This window comes from Oncorhynchus nerka, linkage group LG25 (assembly GCF_034236695.1).
Source record: "Oncorhynchus nerka isolate Pitt River linkage group LG25, Oner_Uvic_2.0, whole genome shotgun sequence".
NCBI classification, from domain to species: Eukaryota; Metazoa; Chordata; class Actinopteri; order Salmoniformes; family Salmonidae; genus Oncorhynchus; species Oncorhynchus nerka.
Genome location: NC_088420.1, coordinates 47,739,395 through 47,762,437, shown reverse-complemented (window position 1 = coordinate 47,762,437; position 23,043 = coordinate 47,739,395). Strand labels below are relative to the sequence as shown.

The window sequence follows — 23,043 nt, the reverse complement described above, 5'->3', positions numbered from 1 at the left end:
TTATAGTCATGATGGCTACCCAGCCCCTAAATTAGAGACGTGAGAGGCAAGTTTTTGTTGGAAAGGACCGATATAAAAAAAACTTCGACACACCCTGGTGTCATCCGTAACTGTTTTGCCACTGCTGGTACTGGTGTGTGGAACGTGTTTCAAGTTTTGTTGCTCAACACGTGCATTTGTCAGGACTGCATTTGTCTCTGGAAACGGGTACGTCGTGTGTCATAGTCTAAGATAATGTCTTAACGATAATGAACTTTCTCTTCAATTGTAGTGCCATATTGATCTTTGACGGACCCTGCTTTTTTAAGGTTAGCCTACACTGAGTGTAATACCACTGTAGTGAGTAGTACATTAGCTAAAGGTCGCTGAATTTGCTAACGATTATCGCGGGTATCGAACAGTACTCAAATGTTGACTTATTACTGTGACAACTTGATGGTTCATGCCCAATATGTGTTGTGAAAGGGGCTTTGTGTTGGATACACTGTCTACTGAAAATGTAGCTATCATATCACTCATGCAATCAATTGCCTTAAGAGTTTGTAGTTGCAGTGCATCATTGCAGTTGCACCATGATATGAATGGTATGATGAGATAGTGGCCAGGCTGTGCTGTTAATGAACAGATGTTGAGTTGTTGGTGCCTCAGGCTTAGTCTCTGCTGCCGGTGTCATCCCCATACATGCAATCCAAAAACCAGTTTTGACCATGTGTTTTTGTGCCTCATGACAGGACGAAATGTGCACAATGCTTTATTTGTAGATTTCCTACTTTGTTTCTGACCTTACACCCATATATGCTCTTACTAGATACCTTGACTGTAATAACCAGTGTGCTTTTTTTCTACTTTCAGAAGTTTGATCTTTTTCCACATTTGACTGCATGTGCCTGAGAGTCTGACCCTGCATATCTTCAATGGCTGCCGTGTGCTCCACCTCTGTGCCTGAGGGTTTCCACTATGAGACTAAGTACATTGTCCTCAACTACCTGGGCCTCCTGCCCCCCTCCCAGCTACTGTCCACTGCTGGCGGAGGTAAGTGACACTCCCACCAAATTAGGATGGGGAAGATACTGGAGATAGGAGGGACTGGCTGCTTCCCGTTCCCAATTCTCCACCATTAGCACACTCTCCATGTATTTAAAATTGGTGTAAGCGTTTTTGTTTAAACCAATGCGAGAGCATGTACGAGTGCACATTTCGAGTAAATAATTGGGGTGCAGACACGTCTATACAGATTGCCTGCCAGTGCCAATCCCCCTTTTCATTGGCTCTCATTAGAAATATGTAATTGCTGTCTTGGTCTCTGGCTTGAAAATCTGCCCAGTAGCTTCAGTACAGAGGCTGTCCTGTATTCTGTCTTGGTTGAGCGAGTGGACTGTTAGTCTTTCCTTGTCCTAATTATGGGAGCTCACACAAACATGGTCAGCACGCATGTGTCAATCAAAGCTTCCTGGAGTCCTACCATGCCTTTACAGAATGGATGGGCAGCTTGGGCTGGCACCACTTCCAAGCATGTTGGTATCTCTACCCTAGTTATGTAGAGACAGAACAGAATCCAGTAATGTTGACAGTAGAGTTGGGCGATATTACAATGGTATCATCTATCAACGATGATTGGCAACATGCAGTAAAGAATGGAGTAGGGCAGCACACAAGGGACATTCAGAGTAATCTGCCTATTTGATATATAGCCTATTTCAATAATTGGACTCGGTTCTATAGGTCTACAGAACGTAGGAGAGGAATGTAGGCTAGACAGAGTGGAGAATTCCACCAAAGCAGTTCAAAAGGTCCAGTCAGAAAATATAATCTCGCTGTCTTTCTCTTGCTCTGTTGGTTGCATGGGCCTTATAGCCTAAACCTATTTGTTTTTATAATGGACACTCCTTAACTATATTCTGTTTAGCTGTTTTCAAAAACCTACGCAATATTCCCTTCTCCATTCAATATGACTTGGGGCTAGGCTACGCTTTCATCGATTTATGCGTGCATGTTTTTTCTCCCGATCAAACAATGAATGCATTGAACAGAGTTCCATCTAAAAAAGATGTTTGAATAGCCTAAAAACGTAATAGGGCCAGGGTACTAATAATGAGAGAACAAACCATATTAATATAGAAAAATCGAATGACAAGTTTAAGTATATTAAGAAAGAAATGATATGTGAGGGGCAGAAAAATGCATCCATGTGAGGTTGAAAACCAAATGGCCAATAACCTATCCTTTTACTAGGCCTAATATAAAAGCTTTACGTTTTATAAACAGAAGCCTATTTCCCAAATATTCAAATAGCCTAAGAAGGCACTGTTGCCCATTTCAAAAAGAACAAGAATGAAAGTGTGAGTCTTATAGGCTGGTCTCAATCACAGCTTTAGAGATAATAAACAATAGCCTATTAAGAGGGGAGGATGAGGTAAAGCAATTATTATCCTGTCCTGAAGATGGTAGACTTCGCTTCTATCCAGGTTATAAAATCATGGGCTAACTCACTACAGTAAGGCATGTTCCTCGTCTGTTGACTGTCGAGTTTCTCCTTGTGAGCGAGACACAAACATACCTGTTCCATGCTGGATCTCCACCAGAAAATTGTTTTAGAAAATATTTGCCAGCACTTAGCTTCTGCCCAGGCGTTCAACAACTTTTAAAAATGTATTTCACTTTTATTTAACCAGGTAGGCCTGTTGAGAGCAAGTTCTCATTTACAACTGTGACCTGGCCAAGACAAAGCAAAGCAGTGCGAAACAAACAACAGTTACACATAGGATAAACAAACGTACAGTCAAAAACTGTATATAGATTTTCCCTATTGTGTTAAAGTCGGAAGTTTACGTACACCTTAGCCAAATACATTTCAACTCAGTTTTTCACAATTTGTGACATTTAATCCTAGTAAAAATTCCCTGTCTTTGGTCAGTTATGATCGTCACTTTATTTTAAGAAATGTGAAATGTCACAATAATAGGAGTGATTTATTTCAGCTGTCATCACATTCCCAGTTGGTCAGAAGTTTACATGCTACCAAATACTAATCGAGTGTATTGCCTTTACATTGTTTAACTTGGGTCAAACGTTTCGGGTAGCCTTCCACAAGCTTCCCACAATAAGTTGGGTGAATTTTGGACCATTCCTCCTGACAGAGCTGGTGTAACTGAGTCAGGTTTAGGCCTCCTTGCTAACACACTCTTTTTCAGTTCTGCCCACATTTTCTATAGGATTGAGGTCAGGGCTTTGTAATGGCCACTCCAATACCTTGACTTTGTTGTTCTTAAGCCATTTTGCCACAACTTTGGAAGTATGCTTTGAGTCATTGTCCATTTGGAAGACCCATTTGCGACCAAGCTTTAACTTCCTGACTGATGTCTTGAGATGTTGCTTCAATATATCCACATAATTTCCCTCCCTCATGATGCCATCTATTTTGTGAAGTGCCCTCCTGTAGCAAAGCACCCCCACAACATGATGCTGCCACCCCCGTGCTTCAAGGTTGGGATGGTGTTCTTCGGCTTGCAAGCATCCCCCTTTTTCCTCCAAACATAACAATGGTCATTATGGCCAAAGTTCTATTTTTGTTTTATTAGACCAGAGGACATTTCTCCAAAAAGTACGATCTTTGTCCCCATGTGCAGTTGCAAACCGTAGTCTGGCTTTTTTATGCCGGTTTTGGAGCAGTGGCTTCCTCCTTGCTGAGCAGCCTTTCAGGTTATGCCAATATAGATCTCGTTTTACTGTGGATATAGATACTTTTGTACCTGTTTCCTCCAGCATCTTCACCAGGTCCTTTGCTGTTGTTCTGGGATTGATTTGCCCTTTTTGCACCAAAGTACATTCATCTCTAGGAGACAGAATGTGTCTCCTTCCATGGGGTTTATTCTTGCGTACTATTGTTTGTACAGATGAACGTGGTACCTTCAGGCGTTTGGAAATTGCTCCCAAGGATGAACCAGACTTGTGGAGGTCTACAATTTCTTGGCTGATTTCTTTTGCTTTTCCCATGATGTCAAGCAAAGAGGCACTGGGTTTGAAGGTAGGCCTTGAAATACATCCACAGGTACAACTCCAATTGACTCAAATTATGTCAATTAGCCTATCAGAAGCTTCTAAAGCCATGACATAATTTTCCAAGCTGCTTAAAGGCACAGTCAATTTAGTGTATGGTAACTTCTGACCCACTGGAATTGTGATAGTGAAATAATCTGTCTGTAAACAATTGTTGGAAAAATTACTTGTGTCATGCACAAAGTAGATGTCCTAACCAGCCAAAACAATAGTTTGTTTTAACAAGAAATTTGTGGAGTGGTTGAAAAACGAGTTTTAATGACTCCAACCTAAGTGTTTGTCCACGTCTGACTTCAACTGTATAAGACTCCAGCTTCAGTGATTTTTTTTTTTTTTTTTTTTTTTTTTTTTGCAATTCGTTCCAGTTGTTAGCAGCAGAGAACTGGAAGGAAATGCGGCCAAAGCAGGAGTTGGCTTTGGCCGCATGACCAGTGAAATATACCTGCTGGAGTATGTGCTATGGGTTGGTGCTGCTATGGTGACCAGTGAGCTAAGGTGGGGCTTTACCTAGCAAAGACTTGTAGATGACCTGGTGCCAGTGGGTTTGGGGATGAATATGAAGCGAGGGCCAGCAAACAAGAGCATACAGGTCGCAGTGGTGGGTAGTATATGGGGTTTCGGTGACAACTGATGGCACTGTGATAGACTGCATCCAGTTTGCCGAGTAGAGTGTTGGAGGCTATTTTGTAAATGGCATCGCTGAAGTCAAGGATCGGTATGTTTGGCAGCATGAGTGAAGGATGCTTTCTTGCAAAATAGGAAGCCAATTTTTAGATTTAATTTTGGATTGGAGATGCTTAATGTGAGTCTGGAAGGAGAGTTTACAGTCTAACCAGACACTTAGTTTTTTGTAGTTGTCCACATATTCTAAGTCAGAACCATCCAGAGTAGTGATGCTAGGTAGGCGTGTGCGGGCAGCGATCGATTGAGGAGCATGCGTTTAGTTTTACTTGCATTTAAGAGCAGTTGGAGGCCATTGTTGTATGGCATTTAAGCTAGTCTGGATGTTTGTTTAGTGTCCAAAGAAGGGCCAGAGATATACAGAGTGTTGTCATCTGTGTAGAGGTGGATCAGAGAATCACCAGCAGCAAGAGCGACATCATTGATGTAAACAGAGACAAGAGTCGGCCAGAGAGTTGAACCCTGTGGCACCCCCATAGACTGCCAGAGTTCCGGACAACTAGCCCTCCGATTTTACACATTGAACTCTGTCTGAGAAGTAGTTGGTGAACCAGGCGAGGCAGTCGTTTGAGAAACCAAGGCTGTTGAGTCTTCTGATAAGAATGCGGTGATTGACAAAGTCTTGGCCAGGTCGGTGAAAACGCTTGCACAGTATTTTCTTTTTATTGATGGCGGTTATGCTATCGTTTAGGACCTCGAGTGTGGCTGAGGTGCACCCATGACCAGCTTGGAAACCAGATTGCATAGCGGAGAAGGTATGGTGGGATTCAAAATGGTTGGTGATCTGTTTGTTAACTTGGCTTTTGAAGACTTTAGAAAGGCAGGGTAGGATCGAAATCGGTCTGTAACAGTTTGGGTCTAGAGTGTCTCCTCCTTTGAAGAGGGGGATGACCGTGGCAGCTTTCCAATCTTTGAGGGATCTCCGATGATACGAGCGGTTAAACAGACTTGTACTAGGGGTTGCAACAATTTCGGCACATCATTTTAGAAAGAGAGGGTCCAGATTGTCTAGTCCGGCTGATTTGTAGTGGTCCAGATTTTGCAGCTCTTTCAGAACATCAGCTATTTGGTTTTGCGTGAAGGAGAAATGGGGAGGCTTGGGCAAGTTGCTGTGGGGGTTCAGAGCTGTTGACTGGGGTAGGGGTAGCCAGGTGGAAAGCAATGCCAGCCGTAGAAATTGAGAATTTCATTAAGAATTTTATCGTAAATGTATTGGTAGTGACAGTGTTTCCTAGCATCAGTGCAGTGGGCAGCTGGGAGGAGGTGCTTTTATTTTCTGTTGACTTTCCGGTGTCCCAGAACTTTTGGGAGTTTGTGTTACAGGATGCAAATTTCTGTTTAGAAAAGCTTACCTTTGCTTTCCTAACTGCCTGTGTATATTGGTTCCTAACTTCCCATAAAAGTTGCATATGGCGGGGGCTATCCGATGCTAATGCAGTACGCCACAGGATGTTTTTGTGCTGGTCAAGGGCAGTCAAGTATGGAGTGAACCAAGGGCTGTATCTGTTCTTAGTAGTACATTTTTTAAATGGGGCATGCTTATTGTGAGGAATCCTGATTGTGAGGAAAGCACTTTTAAAGAATAACCAGGCACCCTCTACTGACGGAATGAGGTCAATATCCTTCCAGGATACCCGGGCCAGGTTGATTAGAAAGACTTTTTCGCTGAAGTGTTTTCGGGAGCGTTTGACAGTGATGAGGGGTGGTCGTTTTACCGCGGACCCGTTATGGACACGGGCAATGAGGCAGTGACCGCTGCCATCCTGGTTGAAGACAGCAGAGGTGTATTTAGAGGGCAGGTTGGTCAGGATGATATCTATGAGGGTGCCTGTATTTACGGATTTAGGATTGTACCTTGTAGGTTCCTTGATGATTTGTGAGATTGAGGGAAATATCTTAGATTGTAGGATGGCTGGGGTGTTCAGCATATCCCAGCTTAGGTCCCCTAACTGCAAACTCTGAAGATAAATTGGGGGCAATTAATTCACATATGGTGTCCAGGGCACAGCTGGGGGCAGAAGGTGGTCTATAGCAAGCGGCAACGGTGAGACTTGTTTCTGGAAAGGTGGAATTTTAAAAGTAGAAACTCAAATTGTTTGGGCACAGACCTGGATAGCATGACACAACTCTGCAGTAGATTGCAACTCCACCCCCTTTGGCAGTTCTATCTTGGTGGAAAATGTTGTAGTTGGTGATGGAAATTTCAGGATTTTGTGGCCTTCCTAAGCCAGGATTCACACACGGCTAGGGCATCAGGGTTGGCGGAGTGTGCTAAAGCAGTGAATAAAACAATCTTAGGGAGGAGGCTTCTGATGATAACATGCATGAAACCAAGGATTTTACGGTTACAGAAGTCAACAAATGATAGCGCCTGGGGAATAGGAGTGGAACTTGAGGCTACAGGGCCTGGGTTAACCTCTACATCAACGGAGGAGTAGGATAAGGGTACGGCTAAAGGCTATAAGAACTGGCCGTCTAGTGCGTGGGGGACAGAGAATAAAAGAGCAGATTCGACATCAACTTTCGTCATGATTCGTCCAGTTGTTGCATGCAGTTTCATGCTATAGCACGACTTTGGTTTTTAGCAGTTTTTGTATATTACAATTTTTATTCCCAAAATGTTTTTAGGGGGTGATACTGTGGTATATCACAATGTTTTATGAGAATATAACCATGATAGGACAGAGGTTGACATCGTCCAACCATAGTTGACAGTCACTGGCGTTAGGGTGAGAAATGGTTTGATCTACTAAATGGAACCATTAAAACCTCCTCCATTAACTAGCCTGAACTGCTCTAAATACGGATGGCGTGATGGCCCATGCAGGAGCGGTAGTCTGGGGTTCTCTGATGTCTGCCATGTACCACATGTGATTGCCATGGTTAAAGAACAAGTGACTGTTCCCTATGAAAGGCAAATACCTTTTTGCTCTGACAGGAGGAGCTGGACCTCCATATTTTCTCTTGTCTGTTTTGTCAGAGGGGGTGGATAATGTAGAGAAGAGTGTCTGATCCCTGCTTTCCGCTCGGCCCACTCCTTGTTCTGACAGCCGGTTGCGTGCAATCTCCGTAGCATTACTCACACGCCACCGGTCAAGAGAAAAGAGAGGCGCAGACCGGACTGCTGAACCAGCACCTAGCCTGGCTGGCAAAACCAACAGGGAGCCTCATTGCTTCTCACTGAGTGAGTTTGAGCGGCCAGCTGAGGGTTTAAGGGTGAATGAGACGCTTGATGTGTGGAAATTGGCTGATGTACTAGGCATTAGACAGCATTACCTGGATAAAGAGTCCTGCCTCCCTTTGACCCATCCCTTTCCTAGAAATAAGTACAGTATTTATTGAGTACTGCTAGTTGATCAGTTCTATTTCATTCTTGATAATGGACTTGAGCAATCCATTCTTACTTTATCTAAGGAGAATTTGCGCTATGCCCTTGTTTCTGTGTTCTTTTCATATGTGTTGGCAGATGCCTTGTTTTAGCTGTGCTGCTTGCTTCCAAACCAATGAGAGCAGGAGGAGGCTAGCCTTGGGCCCAGTCATATAGCTGGCATGTTAACAGCATAGTGGAGTTGACCAAATCCGCTTCAGAGGCAGCATGAACTGACCGAGTATCATCCACAGCGGCCCAATGAAATCTCTTTGCATCACACTCGCCCCCTCCCACGGTCCTTTCTGGCTGAGTGGATGCATTGTTTGTTTCCTAACCAGTGAGCGGGCTGAAGAGATGTGGAGGAGAACAGGGAGGGAGGGATGTGTGTGTGCCCTGTCATGTGGGTCTCTGCCTGCCTCCAGCAACATGCAATGGATGTTGTGAATAATTCACCAGTGTGTGTGTGAATGAGTGGTGTGCATCTGGGCCTGTAAGCCCGTAATGAGAGCAGAGCGTGTATTGCTAGAGAAGGTGAGGGAGGAGAGAGCAGCTTGAAAAGGGTGTGTGTACATTCACTACATGTTTTGATATGTACATCTCAGTGCTGTTTGTCCGCTATGGCCTATAGCTTGTTTGGTAATTGGTGTATATTTAATATCCACACCTGAGGGGCCTACACTTAACGGAGAGGGAGTGCGTTGCTGCTACTTGTAAGTGTGACTGTCAAAAAGTGATGAGCATTGAACAATGGTTTAACTTTGCTCTGTAGATTGGTATCCATAGTCTCCATACAGTACAGTTTTTTTTTGGTTAACCTCCCTGTAAACCATTACATAGGCCTACAGTATGTGTACGTTTGTGGCCTGCAGTTATTACACCATACAGTCAGTAAGAGGTTTTGCACATAACTAATGTTTGCACTGTGTATCTGGCTGACTGAACCATATCACAACTTGTTACAGGAATTATATTCCTCTGTTTTAATACCCAATTAAAATTAAACACTCTGTCAATTCCTAAGAATTTGTAAGACTCTTATTTGTATAAAATGGACAGAGACCAGTCTCAAATATCAACCAGCTGCGTTTATTCTCGAGAGTACTGGACATGATAGTTTACCACAGGTTATAAACTGAAGATGACATCATTAGTGTTCGTAATACCCAGTCTCATCTCCACTCCAGTACAATGGCTGTATGGTTCTCAAGACTTAGATACTTTATGACCAGAGCCACGGTCTGCCTGTGTAGATAAGCATTCTAGCCAGTCTAGCTATAAGTTCATTCATTTCTACCAAGGAACACAGTCATTGTTCTAATTCTTGATTATATTTACACACATTATATTCAGTACTAAGGGTTTAAAGAAAATTCATACATCTATACAGTAACATAATAGTTTTCTGATTAGTCAGTCCTGATTAAAATGTATACATAATTAGTCATTATTGATAAAAAATCCCTTAACACAACTAAATAATGGCAAAGAAGAATATTTTTTATTTTGAATAGATTATTTCAGGAGCATTAAGCCCTACATTAGTGGCTTGCGAAAGTATTCACCCCACTTGGCATTTTTACTATTTTGTTGCCTTACAACCTGGAATTAAAATAGATTTTTGGTGGATTTTGATTTACACAACATGCCTACCACTTTGAAGATGCAAAATATTTTTTATTGTGAAACAAACTAGAAATAAGACAAACTGAACTTAAGTGTGCTTAACTATTCACCCCCAAGTCAATACTTTCTAGAGCCACCTTTTTGCAGCAATTACAGCTTCAAGTCTCTTGGGGTAGGTCTCTATAAGCTTGGCACATCTATAAGGTAGGTCTCTATAAGCTTGGATTTTTGCTCTGGATAAGAGCGTCTGCTAAATGACTTAAATGTAAATTTAATCCCAGTAAAGATTCCCTGTTTTAGGTCAGTTAGGATCACCACTTTATTTGAAGAATGTGAAATGTCAGAATAATAGTAGGGTGATTTATTTCAGCTTTCATTTCTTTCATCACTTTCCCAGTGGGTCAGAAGTTTACATACACTCTATTAGTATTTGGTAGCATTGCCTTTTCAGTTGTTTAACTCGGGTCAACTGTTTCGGGTGGCCTTCCACAAGCTTCCCACAATAAGTTGGGTGAATTTTGGCCCATTCCTCCTGATAGAGCTGGTGTAACTGAGTCAGGTTTGTAGGCCTCCTTGCTCACACACGCGTTTTAATTTCTTCCCACAAATGTTCTAGCGGATTGAGGTCAGGGCTTTGTGATGGCCACTCCAATACCTTGACGTTGTGGTTATTAAGGCATTTAGCCACAACTTTGGAAGTATGCTTGGTGTCATTGTCCATTTGGAAGACCCATTTGCGACCAAGGTTTAACTTCCTGACTGATGTCTTGAGATGTTGCTTCAATATATACTCAATTTTTCATCCTCATGATGCCATCTATTTTGTAAGTGCACTAGTCCCTCCTGCAGCAAAGCACCCCACAACATGATGCTGCCACCCCTGTGCTTCACGGTTGGGATGGTGTTCTTTGGCTTGCAAGCCTCTCCCTTTTTCCTCCGAACATAATGGTCATTATGGCCAAACAATTCTATTTTTGTTTCATCAGACCAGAGGACATTTCACCAAAAAGTACAATTTTTGTCCCCATGTGCAGGTGCAAACTATAGTCAGGCTTTTTTACGGTGGTTTTGGAGCAGTGGCTTCTTCCTTGCTGTGTGGCCTTTCAGGTTATGTCGACATAGTAAAATGAGTCATGTAGATATAGATACTTGTGTATGCGTTTCCTGCAGCATCTTCACAAGGTCCTTTGCTGTTGTTCTGGGATTGTTTTGCACTTTTTGCACCAAAGTACGTTCATCTCTAGGAGACAGAATGAGTCTCCTTCCTGAGCGGTTTGACGGCTGCGTAGGCCCATGGTGTTTATACTAGAGGTCGACCGATTAATCTGAAGGGCCGATTTGAAGTTTTCATAATCGGAAATCGGTATTTTTGGACACTGATTTGGCAGATTTTTTTATTTGATTTATTCTTTATTTAATTAGGCAAGTCAGTTAAGAACACATTCTTATTTTCAATGACTGCCTAGGAACAGTGGGTTAACTACCTCGTTCAGGGGCAGACCGACAGATATTCACCTTGTCAGCTCGGGGGGTCCAATCTTGCAACCTTACAGTTAACTAGTCCAACGCTATAACCACCTGCCACTTTTTGCACTCCACAAGAAGACTGCCTGTTACGCGAATTTAGTAAGCCAAGGTAAGTTGCTAGCTAGCATTAAACTTATCTTACAAAAAACAATCAATCAATCATCATCACTAGTTAACTACACATGGTTGATATTACTAGTTTATCTAGCGTGTCCTGCGTTGCATATAATCTGACTGAGCATACAAGTATCTGACTGAGCATTCATTCAAACGGTGGTATATTGCAAGGTTTATGCAAGCTTATCACCAGCTGGTTATATATGTTCTCATGTTCTGAGCAAGGAGGGAAATACAAATGGTATAGAGAGAAATAGTCCTATAATAACTACAACCTAAACTGAAGATACCACCAGCTTATATATGTTCTCATGTTCTGAGCAAGGAACTTAAACGTTAGCTTTTTTACATGGCACATATTGCACTTTTACTTTCTTCTCCAACACTTTTTTTTTTTTTTTTTTGCATTATTTAAACCAAATTGAATGTTTCATTATTTATTCGAGGCTAAATTGATTTTATTGATGTATTCTATTAAGTTAAAATAAGTGTTCATTCAGTATTGTAATTGTCATTATTACAAATCAATTTGAAAAAAATAGGCCGATTTATCGGTATTGGATTTCTGTTGGTCCTCCAGTAATCAGTATCGGCGTTGAAAAATCATAATCGGTCGACCTCTAGTTTATACTTGCATACTATTATTTGTACAGATGTGGTACCTTCAGGTGTTTGGAATTTGCTCCCAAGGATGAACCAGACTTGTGGAGGTCTACAATTTATTTCTGAGGTCTTGGCTGATTTCTTTTGATTTTCCCATGATGTCAAGCAAAGAGGCACCGAGTTTGAAGGTAGGCCTTGAAATAGATCCACCGGTACACAGCTCTAGCAGGGCAGAAATTTGACGAACTGACTTGTTGGAAAGGTGGCATCCTATGACTTTGCCATGTTGAAAGTCAGCGCTCTTCAGGACAGGCCATTCTACTGCCAATGTTTGTCTATGGCGATTGCATGTCTGTGTGCTCAATTTTTATCCACCTGTCAGCAACGCGTGTTGCTGAATCCACTCATTTGAAGGCGTGTCCACATACTTTTGTGTGTGTATATATAAATGTAGTTGTGTGTATGTGATATATAGTAACCTTATGTGTAAAATAATAAATAATGGCTACTTCTCAAAGTATTTAACTGTCGGAGTAGAACAAAGTTGTCCACTATCGGCATAACTATTTATTATGACCATCAATGTTGGCTATTAAAATCAGATCCAACTATAATATCAAGGGGCTAAAAATCAGGGCTTAAAATCAAAGGGGTTCATGGTTTCTTTAAAATCCACAATTTGGATCCCTCCACAGCCTCAGAGGATCTAGATAATTGTTCTAACCTTTCTGTATTACAACCAAATTATGATAAGTGTATATTATGTATTTGACCACAAAAAAATTCAACTTTTACATTACCGGGTAGTTTACCAATAAAATGGTCTGACGTTTTTCATATTCCGTTACAATACATGTTATTAGAAGGTTAGTTAAAATATCTCGCTACCATGGAAAGGACAACACCAGCCTATTTGTGGGAAAAACACCCTGAATTAACTCTTTAGTCGTATCTCAGTTTACTTATTTGCTTGTGGCCCTGCCTACACCTAACTAGCTGTTTAAAAAAGAATGTAATTATAAAAAAAAAGTATTATATGAACAAAGAAATATATTTTATTTGGAATGGCAAGCCAAACAAAATGAAACAGGCCTATTTATGAATTCGGAGGGAAGAAATTATTAAAGCGTTAGACCTCTCACTAATGGCTTCAGTCATACAAAAGCTATACTTAAGTCTGAACTGGTTCACTAGCAGATTAGTAAGAATGGCTCAATACGTGTTCACAAATGGCATTTTCCCCTTTATTCAGATTACAACCTCTGTTTCGGTTATTTGAAAATTAAATCCTCTCCACTATTGCTATCGTTTAAAACAAGCCATAGAAAGTTGTTTGCAATTTCAGTTTAGTCCATCAGAAAAGACAATACATATTATGGTTTAAAAAGGGTTGCCCATTTTGGGGAATATTCAGAGGTGGAAATTAACGGGAATATATGGGAATTAACAGAAATATATGCAAATGATTAACATCTAATTTACATGTTTTTTGCATTGGATATTTACCATATCATATGGAGACAGAAACAAACCTTTTTTACCTTATCATAAGTAGACATAATTGCAAATGATTAAATCCGTCCAATAGAAGAAACAATTGTTATTAATTGAACTTCAATTAAACGAGTTGACTCTTCTCATGGGATGATTTCACTGAAAAACAAAACAAAGAGAATATTGAATGATCCCCAATGATCCACCGCATCTCCCAAAAACGTTTTCAACATGCAGCTACAAAATTATAGTCTAGAATCTCAAGCTTTGATTGTCTTCCTCTCAGGCTTCCATGTCTTCTCCCTGGACCTCCTCAATGTCCCCCTCTGGAACATCAGACTTTGAGGCCTCATCTTCACTGTCACTTTCCAACCTAGTTGAGGATGGCTCGTTGTCAGGCTCGAAAAGCCTCAAATTTGCCCAGATGGCCACTAATTTTTTATCCCTTGTATTGGTCAGCCTGTTGCGTGCTTTGGTGTGTGTGTTCCTAAACAAGGACCAGTTGCGCTCTGAGGCGACTGATGTTGGCAGGATTTGGAGGATGGAGGCAACCGGGGAAAGAGCCTCAGATCCACAAAATCCCTTCCACCAGGTGGCTGATGAGATATGTTGGCACGACTGCCATATTACATCTCCATTCCAAAGCCCTTGCTTGGAAGTGTACTTTGCCAGACTGCCAAGAACCTTGCCCTCATCCAGGCCAAGGTGGCGAGTCACAGTAGTGATGACACCATAGGCCTTGTTGATCTCTGCACCAGACAGGATGCTCTTGCCAGCATACTTGGTGTCCAACATGTACGCTGTTGTTCTATAAATGGAAGAAGTTTGAATTGGGTATAGTTTTCCCACACAAAAAAGTTCACTTATAAGGAAATATTTTTGTATATATATTTTTTTATGCATTTTGAGCAACATTCCCCAAATTCCCAGGCTTAACTTTCCATGGACAATTTTCGGAAAAATCCCGGAGATTTACCGGAAAGTTTACGACCCTTTGCAACCCTATGGTTAAACAATAAATGTTTTGTAATTTACAATAATCATAACTCAACCAGTCCTATTTATGTCACACATGCAGCGAACAAAAAATATATGGAAATGTCTGCTCTGCCCAAAATGACAAGCAACTAATTGAAGCATTTCCGCAAAAATGTAAGGGGCCAGTGGAAGAAGTTAATGAACGTGCCTGTCGGCCCTGCATAAAAGGCCAAAACTGGTTAAAGAGAATCTGTGATGAATGAAACTGGTATACTTTCTTTAATTTAAGGACCAAAACATTGACAACTGTGCCATGGAGGATTCATACACACATGCATACTTGCATACCTACAGTGCTTTCGGAAAGTATTCAGACCCCTTCACTTTTTCCACCTTTAGTTACGTTACAGCCTTATTCTAGAATGGATAAAAAATCCTCAACTACACACAATACCCCATAATGACAAAGTGAAAACAGTTTTTTAGACATTTTTGCAAATGTAATAACTAACCTTATTAGTCCTTATTTACAGAAGTATTCAGACCCTTTGCTACGAGACTCGAAATTGAGCTCTGGTACATCCTTTTTCCGTTCATCAACTAACTTGATTGGAGTCCACCTGTGGTAAATTCAATTGATTGGACTTGATTTGGAAAGGCACACACCTGTCTATGTAGGGTCTCACAGTTGACAGTGCGTGTCGGAGCAAAAACCAAGCCGTGAGGTCGACGGAATTGTCTGTAGAGCTCTGAGGCATGATTGTATCAAGGCAGATCTGGGGAGGGTACCATAACATTTCTGCAGCTTTGAAGGTCCCCAAGAACACACTGGCCTCCATCATTCTTAAATAGAAGAGGTTTGGAACCACCACGACTCTTCCTAGAGCTGGCCGCCCGGCAAAACTGAGCAATCGTGTGAGGTGACCAAGAACCTGATGGTCTCTCTGACAGAACTCCAGAATTCCTCTGTGAAGATGGGTGAACCTTCCAAACGGACAGCCATCTCTGCAGCATTCCACCGATCAGGCCTTTATGGTAGAGTGGCCAGACGGAAACCACTCCTCAGTAAAAGGCACATGACAGCCCGCTTGGAGTTTTCCAAAGGCACCTAAAGGACTCTCAGACCATGAGAAAGATTCTCTGGTCTGATGAAACCAAGATTGAAGTCTTTGGCCTGACTTCCAAGCGTCATATCTGGAGGGAACCTGCTCAGGACCTCAGACTGGGGCGACGGTTCACCCTCCAACAGGACAACGACCCTAAGCACACAGCCAAGACACCGCAGGAGTGGCTTCGGGACAAGTCTCTGAAGTCCCTTGAGTGGCCCAGCCAGAGCCCGAATTGAACCCGATCGAACATCTCTGGAGAGACCTGACAATAGCTGTGCAGTGACGCTTCCCATCCAACCTGACTGAGCTTGAGAGGATCTGTAGAGCATGGGAGAAACTTCCCAAATACAGGTATGCCAAGCTTGTAGCGTCATAGCCAAGAAGACTCGATGCTATAATCGCTGCGAAAGGTGCTTCAACAAAGGACTGACATGGCCGTGCTTGATTTTAATTTTATTTTAATTTTATGCACCTGTAGCAATGTGTATGGCTGAATCCACTAATTTGAAGGGGTGTTCACACTTTTGTGGGTCTCTGTATTTCAAATTTACTGGAGTACAAGTTTCACCGTATGGAGTTAATACAGGTAATGAGTGGAGAACAGGATGGCTTCTTAAAGAAAAACTAACAGGTCTGTGAGAGCTGGAATTCTTACTGGTTGGTAGGTGATTAAATGCTTGCGTCATGCAATAAAATGCAAATGAATTACTTAAAAATAATACAATGTGATTTTCTGGATTTTTGTTTTAGATTCTGTCTCTCACAGTTGAAGTGTACCTATGATAAAATTACAGACCTCTACATGCTTTGTAAGTAGGAAAACCTGCAAAATCGGCAGTGTATCAAATACTTGTTCTCCCCACTACCTGAGACATGAAACAAATAGGAGGGAAGGCGTCCAGGCTGTCACCAATTTACTAATGCGCAATTTGGATAATGGAAACCTCCAAACATTTAATTTTATTCGACACTAGATTTTGGCTTAAGTGTTTTACATTTTTTTAGTTCTGACGTCCAGCTGTTTTTCTCAACACAAGACAGTTCAATGGAAACGTACTGTAGCAGGCAATTGTCTTGTCTGTTTTCTATGACAACTTTCTAAATGTCGACAACAACAAATAATCACTGGAAAAGTGGAAACATAGATAATATCATTGATTCTAAATATGTGCCTGTATCTGTGTTCCCTTCCAGGAGATGACCAGTATGCTGTGGACAGAGCGATGGAGAGAGAGCGGAACAGAGTGATGAAAGGACAGATAGAGGAAGAGCTAAGGCAACTGGAAGATGAGATCTCAGCCTGTAAGAGGATGTGCACACACACACCCACAGATATTGTATGCCCTCACAACACCGACGTCTGAGCATGCTAATAGTTGGGTCTTTCAACTCTCATCACACTGCTCTTGTACAACTGGGACAGTTAAAGACATTAATGGGGTGTGTGTGTGTGTGTTTGCAGACTTCTCCAGTACAGGCTTCGACTGCCACATGTCTCCGGTGTTCAGCCCTGCCAACCCAGAGAGCTCCATCGAGGACTGCCTTGCTGCTCTGGGCGACCGGGTGGCCAGAGACCTGGACACACACCTGACCTCCACTGTACACACACTCCTCAGTGCGTGAGTGTCTGTTCTGCAGTATACACCAATGACGATCTATGAATGGACAAAGCCATCGATCACGTGACGCCATTCATTTCAATGTGTAGACTTGATAGAGCATTTGAAGCCAAGGAGGTTGGTTAAGATGGCGTCTCATATAGGCAATTTATGTAGACATAACACGCGCAGTTTGAGCTACTCCAGGAAGTGACTTTGCAGGCTAGCTCAGTGTTACCCCTTTCATTGAGTATCAGGGTACTTTTATTTATTTTACCTTTATTTAACTAGGCAAGTCAGTTAAGAACAAACTTATTTACAATGACGGCCTACCAGAAGACCTCCTGCGTTGACGGGAGCATTGTCAAGCTGGAGGGTCATGTCAGGATGAGCCTATTCTTCCCTGTAATGCACAGCGTTGAGATTGCCTGCAATGACACACCGCCCCAGACCATGACGGACCCTCCAAATTGATCCCGCTCCAGAGTACAGGCCTCGCTGTAACGCTCATTCCTTTGACGATAAACGAAAATCCGACCATCACCCCCGGTTGAGACACAAACGTGACTCGTCAGTGGAGAGCACTTTTTTGCCAGTCCAGTCTGGTCCAGCGACGGTGGGTTTGTGCCCATAGGCAACATTGTTGCCAGTGATGTCTGGTGAGGACCTGCCTTACAACAGGCCTACAAGCCCTCAGTCCAGCCTCTCTCAGCCTATTGCGGACAGTCTGAGCACTGATGGAGGGATTGTGCGTTCCAGGTGTAACTCGGGCAGTTGTTGTTGCCATCCGCAGGTGTGATGTTCGGATGTGCAGGTGTTACACATGGTCTGCCACTGCAAGGACGATCAGCTGTCCATCCTGTAGCGCTTTCTTAAACATCTCACAGTACGGACATTGCTATTTATTGCCCTGGCCACATCTGCATGCCTCTTTGCAGCATGCCTAAGGCACATTCATGCAGATGAGCAGGGACCCTGGGCATCTTTTGGTGTTTTTCAGAGTCCGTAGAAAGGCATCTTTGGCGGCCTAAGTTTTCATAACTGTGACCTTAATTGCCTACTGTCTGTAAGCTGTTAGTGTCTTAACGACCGTTTTGGAAGTTATTTGGATTTTTACGAATTATCTTTGAAAGACAGGGTCCTGAAAAAGGGACATTGTTTTTGTTATATATACAGTTGAAGTTGGAAGTTGACATACACTTAGGTTGGCGTCATTAAACCTCGTTTTTCAACCACTCCACAAATGTCTTGTTAACAAACTATAGATTTGGCAAGTCGGTTAGGACATCTACTTTGTGCATGACACAGGTATTTTTTCCAACAATTGTTTACAGACAGATAATTTCACTTACTCACTATCACAATTCCAGTGGGTCAGAAGTTTACATACACTAAGTTGACTGTGCCTTTAAACAGCTTGGAAGATTCCAGGAAATGTCATGGCTTTAGAAGCTTCTGATGGGCTTATTGACATAATTTGAGTCAATTGGAGGTGTTTTTCAAGGCCGACCTTCAAACTCAGTGACTTTTTGCTTGACATCATGGGAAAATCAAAAGATATCAGCCAGGACCTCAGAATAAAAAAAATTGACTTCCAAGTCTGGTTCATCCTTGAGAGCAATTTCCAAACGTCTGAAAGTACTACGCTCATCTGTACAAACAATAGTACGCAAGTATAAACACCATGGGACCACGCAGCCGTCCTACCACTCAGGAAGGAGACGCATTTTGTGTCCTAGAGATGAACGTACATTGATGCGGAAAGTGCAAATCAATTCCAGAACGACAGCAAAGGACCTTGTGAAGATGCTGGAGGAAACGGGTACAAAAGTATCTATATCCACAGTAAAACGGGGCCTATATCGACATAACCTGAAAGGCCGCTCAGCAAGGAAGAAGCCACTGCTCCAAAACAGCCATTAAAAAAGCCAGACTACAGTTTGCAACTGCACATGGGGACAAAGATTGTATTTTTTGGAGAAATGTTCTCTGGTCTGAAACAAAAATAGAACTTTGGCCATAATGACCATCGTTATGTTTGGAGGAAAAAGGGGGAGGCTTGCAAGCCGAAGAACACCATCCCAACCGTGAAGCACGGGGGTGGCAACATCATGTTGTGGGGGTGCTTTGCTGCAGGAGGGACTGATGCACTTACAAAATAGATGGCATCATGAGGATGGAAAATTGTGTATATATTGAAGCAACATCTCAAGACATCAGTTAAAGCTTGGTCGCAAATGGGTCTTCCAAATAGACAATGACCCCAAGCATACTTCCAAAGTTGTGGCAAAATGGCTTAAGAACAACAAGGTCAAGGTATTGGAGTGGCCATGACAAAGCCCGACCTCAATCCTTTTGTGGGCAGAGATGAAAAAGCGTGTGCGAGCAAGGATGCCTATAAACCTGACTCAGTTACACCAGCTGTCAGTAGGAATGGGCCAAAATTCACCCAACTTATTGTGGGAAGCTTGTGGAAGGCTACCCAAAACGTTTGACCCAAGTTAAACAATTTAAAGGCAATGCTACCAAATACTAATTGAGTGTATGTAAACTTCTGACCCACTGGGAATGTGATTGAAGGGATAGGTGAAATAAATCATTCTCTCTACTATTATTCTGACATTTCACATTCTTCAAATAAAGTGGTGATACTAACTGACCAAAGACAGGGAGTTTTTACTAGGATTAAATGTCAGGAATTGTGAAAAACTGAGTTTAAATGTATTTAGATAAGGTGTATGTAAACTTCCGACTTCAACTGTATAAAGACTTGACGGTAGCTGTTGTACTATTAAATTATCATTAACTTATTCTGTGTAACCTATCATAACTTACATCTGGTGTAAGAGAAGCAATTATTGGTACCAGGTTTATTATTTTTATCCATGAAGATTGCCATCCTCCTGTTCACTATAATGGGGATCCTGTTTTCTGAAAACAATGCCTGCAGTACTGCAGTCGGCCTGGAACTTTGTGGCTTCAATGAGAGGGGGCAGTTGTTCTCCCCTGGTGTACATCTAGCCAAACATTCTCATTGTGTGTGCATGCAGCATGAGTAGCCCTTTGTAGTGTTCACTGTTCACCCTTTTTAAAAGAGAACAGGTTTAGTAAACTCTTTGTATTGTGGTGTTCCCTTTTCGTTGTTGAAACCTATTAGTTTGGTAGTTGACCATTTTTTGGTTGGGAAAGGATATGCGTTTCAGTGCCTTCAAGAGTCCTTGAATACAGACAGCACAGCAGTGCCTGGGTAGCCTCATCAGCATAAATATGCATGCGTCTCTGGCTCACCTGTACAGTAGGCCTACAGTCAGGGTGGAGTTGATGGTGCCTTTCATACTGTCTTAGGGAAAGTGTTCCTGTCTAGCATGTTCAGAACAGCACATGGACATTTTGTATGAGGTTGCATTATATGACTACTTAAGTCTATTTTTTATTTATTTTTAACTGCGCTTTTAATGATATGGATTTATTTATAAAAAATACATTCTCACCTTTTAACTAGGCAAGTCAGTTAAGAACAAATTCTTATTTACAATGATGTGCGGTGAACAATTAGCCCGGCGTTATCCGGGTTTGGCTGGGGTAGACTCCCAATCACGGCCGGAAGTGAGAGCCTGGATTCGAACCAGGGACTCTAGTGACGCCTCTTGCGCTGAGATGCAGTGCCTTGTGCCACTCTGAGGCCTTCTTCTAAGAAACTCTCCATATAGGTTTAATAAATGACAAACTAGCATATAGGCTTCCGTTTAATTTTCTCAAGTTACAGAAATGTAGGAACATTACTCATATATCACATAGGCTAGGAATGCATGTGTCTCTAATGTAGCTTAACCATATTTATAAACCAGCTTTCTGTGACGCATGCATTTCTCAAGTTACTTACAAGGTCATTGGTGAATGATCACTGTGTGTGTTCATTTGGCAGCCCTTTGGACTACGAGCGTTTCAGAAAAGCAGCACAAGACGTCTCCTGCCACACGCAGAGCGGCTGGACCAAGGTGAGGGATCTCTACTTTGCACCTGCTGTTACTGCCTGACAACCTATTAGGCCTAGTTCAGAAACAACCTCAACGCTTTTTCCCTAGCTCTTAGGATCGGCAAACACCACGGCCCTAAGGAATCTGATTAGGAGCTGCGATGATCATGGAATTTTGGAATGACTGGTATTTGTCAGCCAATTGACTGCGTTCACCGTTTTTATCGTTTAAATAGCAAAAAAGACACAGGCAACCAAAGACTGGTTTGCTATAACACCTCGCTGAAACAAGCAACAAAGTTTCATCACATACGAGTCCATGTTACCACAAACGGACTCAAATGTATGTCCTGCCTTCAGTCAGCTGTTTAGTCCACATCACAACATTCTAAAACTAGCTACTTTTGTCTGGTCTCTCCTTATCTGCTGTTAGATGTAAGCCAAACTACTTCGCTGCTTTTGGGTAAAGTTTGTCGACTTGAATATGAAGTTGAGTAATAACATGGATTTAAAAAAAAAAAAATTACTGTTCAGATTTTTTTTTTTTTTTCACTAATGTCTTCATTCATAATTAGCGGTTACATGATTATACAATTACCGTGCCATCCCTGAATCTGATGTGTGGTGGAAGCTCCCCTTAGCCTCGTTGAAAGTCCTGGTGGAACCACCATTTTGCTTTTACCCATCCTGGTTCCTTTTGGGTAGTGTCTTGAACTGGGCCTAATACTCTGCCCTCACTGTCCCTAGGTGCTGGTGCCTTTAGTGCTGCTGCAGGCCCTACAGGGAGAAGGACAGATCCTGGCCACCCTCCTTCCTCTGGGGGTCAATTTCCTGGAGGAGTCTGAGGCAGACTACATCATCCGGCAGGGAGGATGGGTGAGTGGACACTGGACAAGGGGAGGGATGGGACGGAGGACAAGCCAAGAATGAACCACTTATTAATATCTTATGCAAAGTTCAAGCAGATTAATGTTTCAGCCTTGACCTGTTGGCTGCTGTTTCTTTTCACAACACACTAGCCAGAGGAGGGTGCCAGAGATCCACTGTACATGGTTGGCTGTAAGGGCATTTAGTCATTGTTGAGAGACTGGCTATAGAGAAAGAACGAGAGGGAGAGAACTCTTTAGTTTACCTTTCACTCACTTAGCTAATGCAGCTAATTTAGCCTACTCGTCAGCTTGACTCCGAAGTGTCATGTTATTTATGTTAGCTAGCAGGCTAAGGCTATCCAACACGGCAACTTCCAAATCAAGGTAAGCTTTTGTGTTTTATTAATTTATTGCCACCGGGGCCTGCTGGTGTAACTATTAAAGTGCTTACTGTGTGATTGTGGGTTTACTAATGCGTTAGTTCTAGTTTGTTGACTTAAGTTAATATGGTGACAACGTAGGCTGTTTCGTGTTTATGGTATGACAGTTTGGCTTGGAGAAGTTTTTGCACCTGTTCACAGACCGCTGTTGTGATGTGCACTGAAGTCCACAGACAAAGGGAAAAGGTGAGAGGAGGAGAGTGCATAGAAGGAATTATACAATGAGCAAAGTGATGACAGTTCACTTTCATAGCAGCGTCATCAGGGGTGTATTCATTCTGCTGATTCTGTTGCAAAACTTTTCTCAAACGGAACTGAACTGGGAGGGACCTAAGTGAATTTGTCCAAAATAAACTCTTGTTTTAGTTACAGAATGGAACATTTTGCAACTGGTTTGGACTAATGATTACACTCCAGATCAGCTAGATGCAGGCAAGAGTGTGCAAGTCAGTATTGAATTTGTCACTCTGTCACCTTGATTATTCCAATTTGTCTCAATCTGTGCACCTATGTTATAAACGTTCATTTGTAGGGTAGTTTGTAGCAACCTCATGATGGGTATAGGGCAAATGTGAGTATCATGTTGAAGCCTAAACCTATCC

The 23,043-nt window shown here is 42.2% G+C and overlaps 1 protein-coding gene across 1 annotated transcript in view; it reads left to right on the top strand.

The window, feature by feature from the left end:
* The window catches only part of LOC115109593 (bcl-2-like protein 13), a 39,966-nt gene continuing 16,923 nt past the window's right edge, over window positions 1-23,043 (top strand). Inside the window, exons 1-6 of the mRNA XM_029634676.2 lie at window positions 1-207; window positions 853-1,032; window positions 16,753-16,860; window positions 17,021-17,177; window positions 21,082-21,154; window positions 21,880-22,008. Of these exons, the coding sequence (XP_029490536.1) occupies window positions 915-1,032; window positions 16,753-16,860; window positions 17,021-17,177; window positions 21,082-21,154; window positions 21,880-22,008 (585 nt within the window). The 5' untranslated portion in view covers window positions 1-207; window positions 853-914. The remainder of the gene's footprint in view (window positions 208-852; window positions 1,033-16,752; window positions 16,861-17,020; window positions 17,178-21,081; window positions 21,155-21,879; window positions 22,009-23,043) is intronic.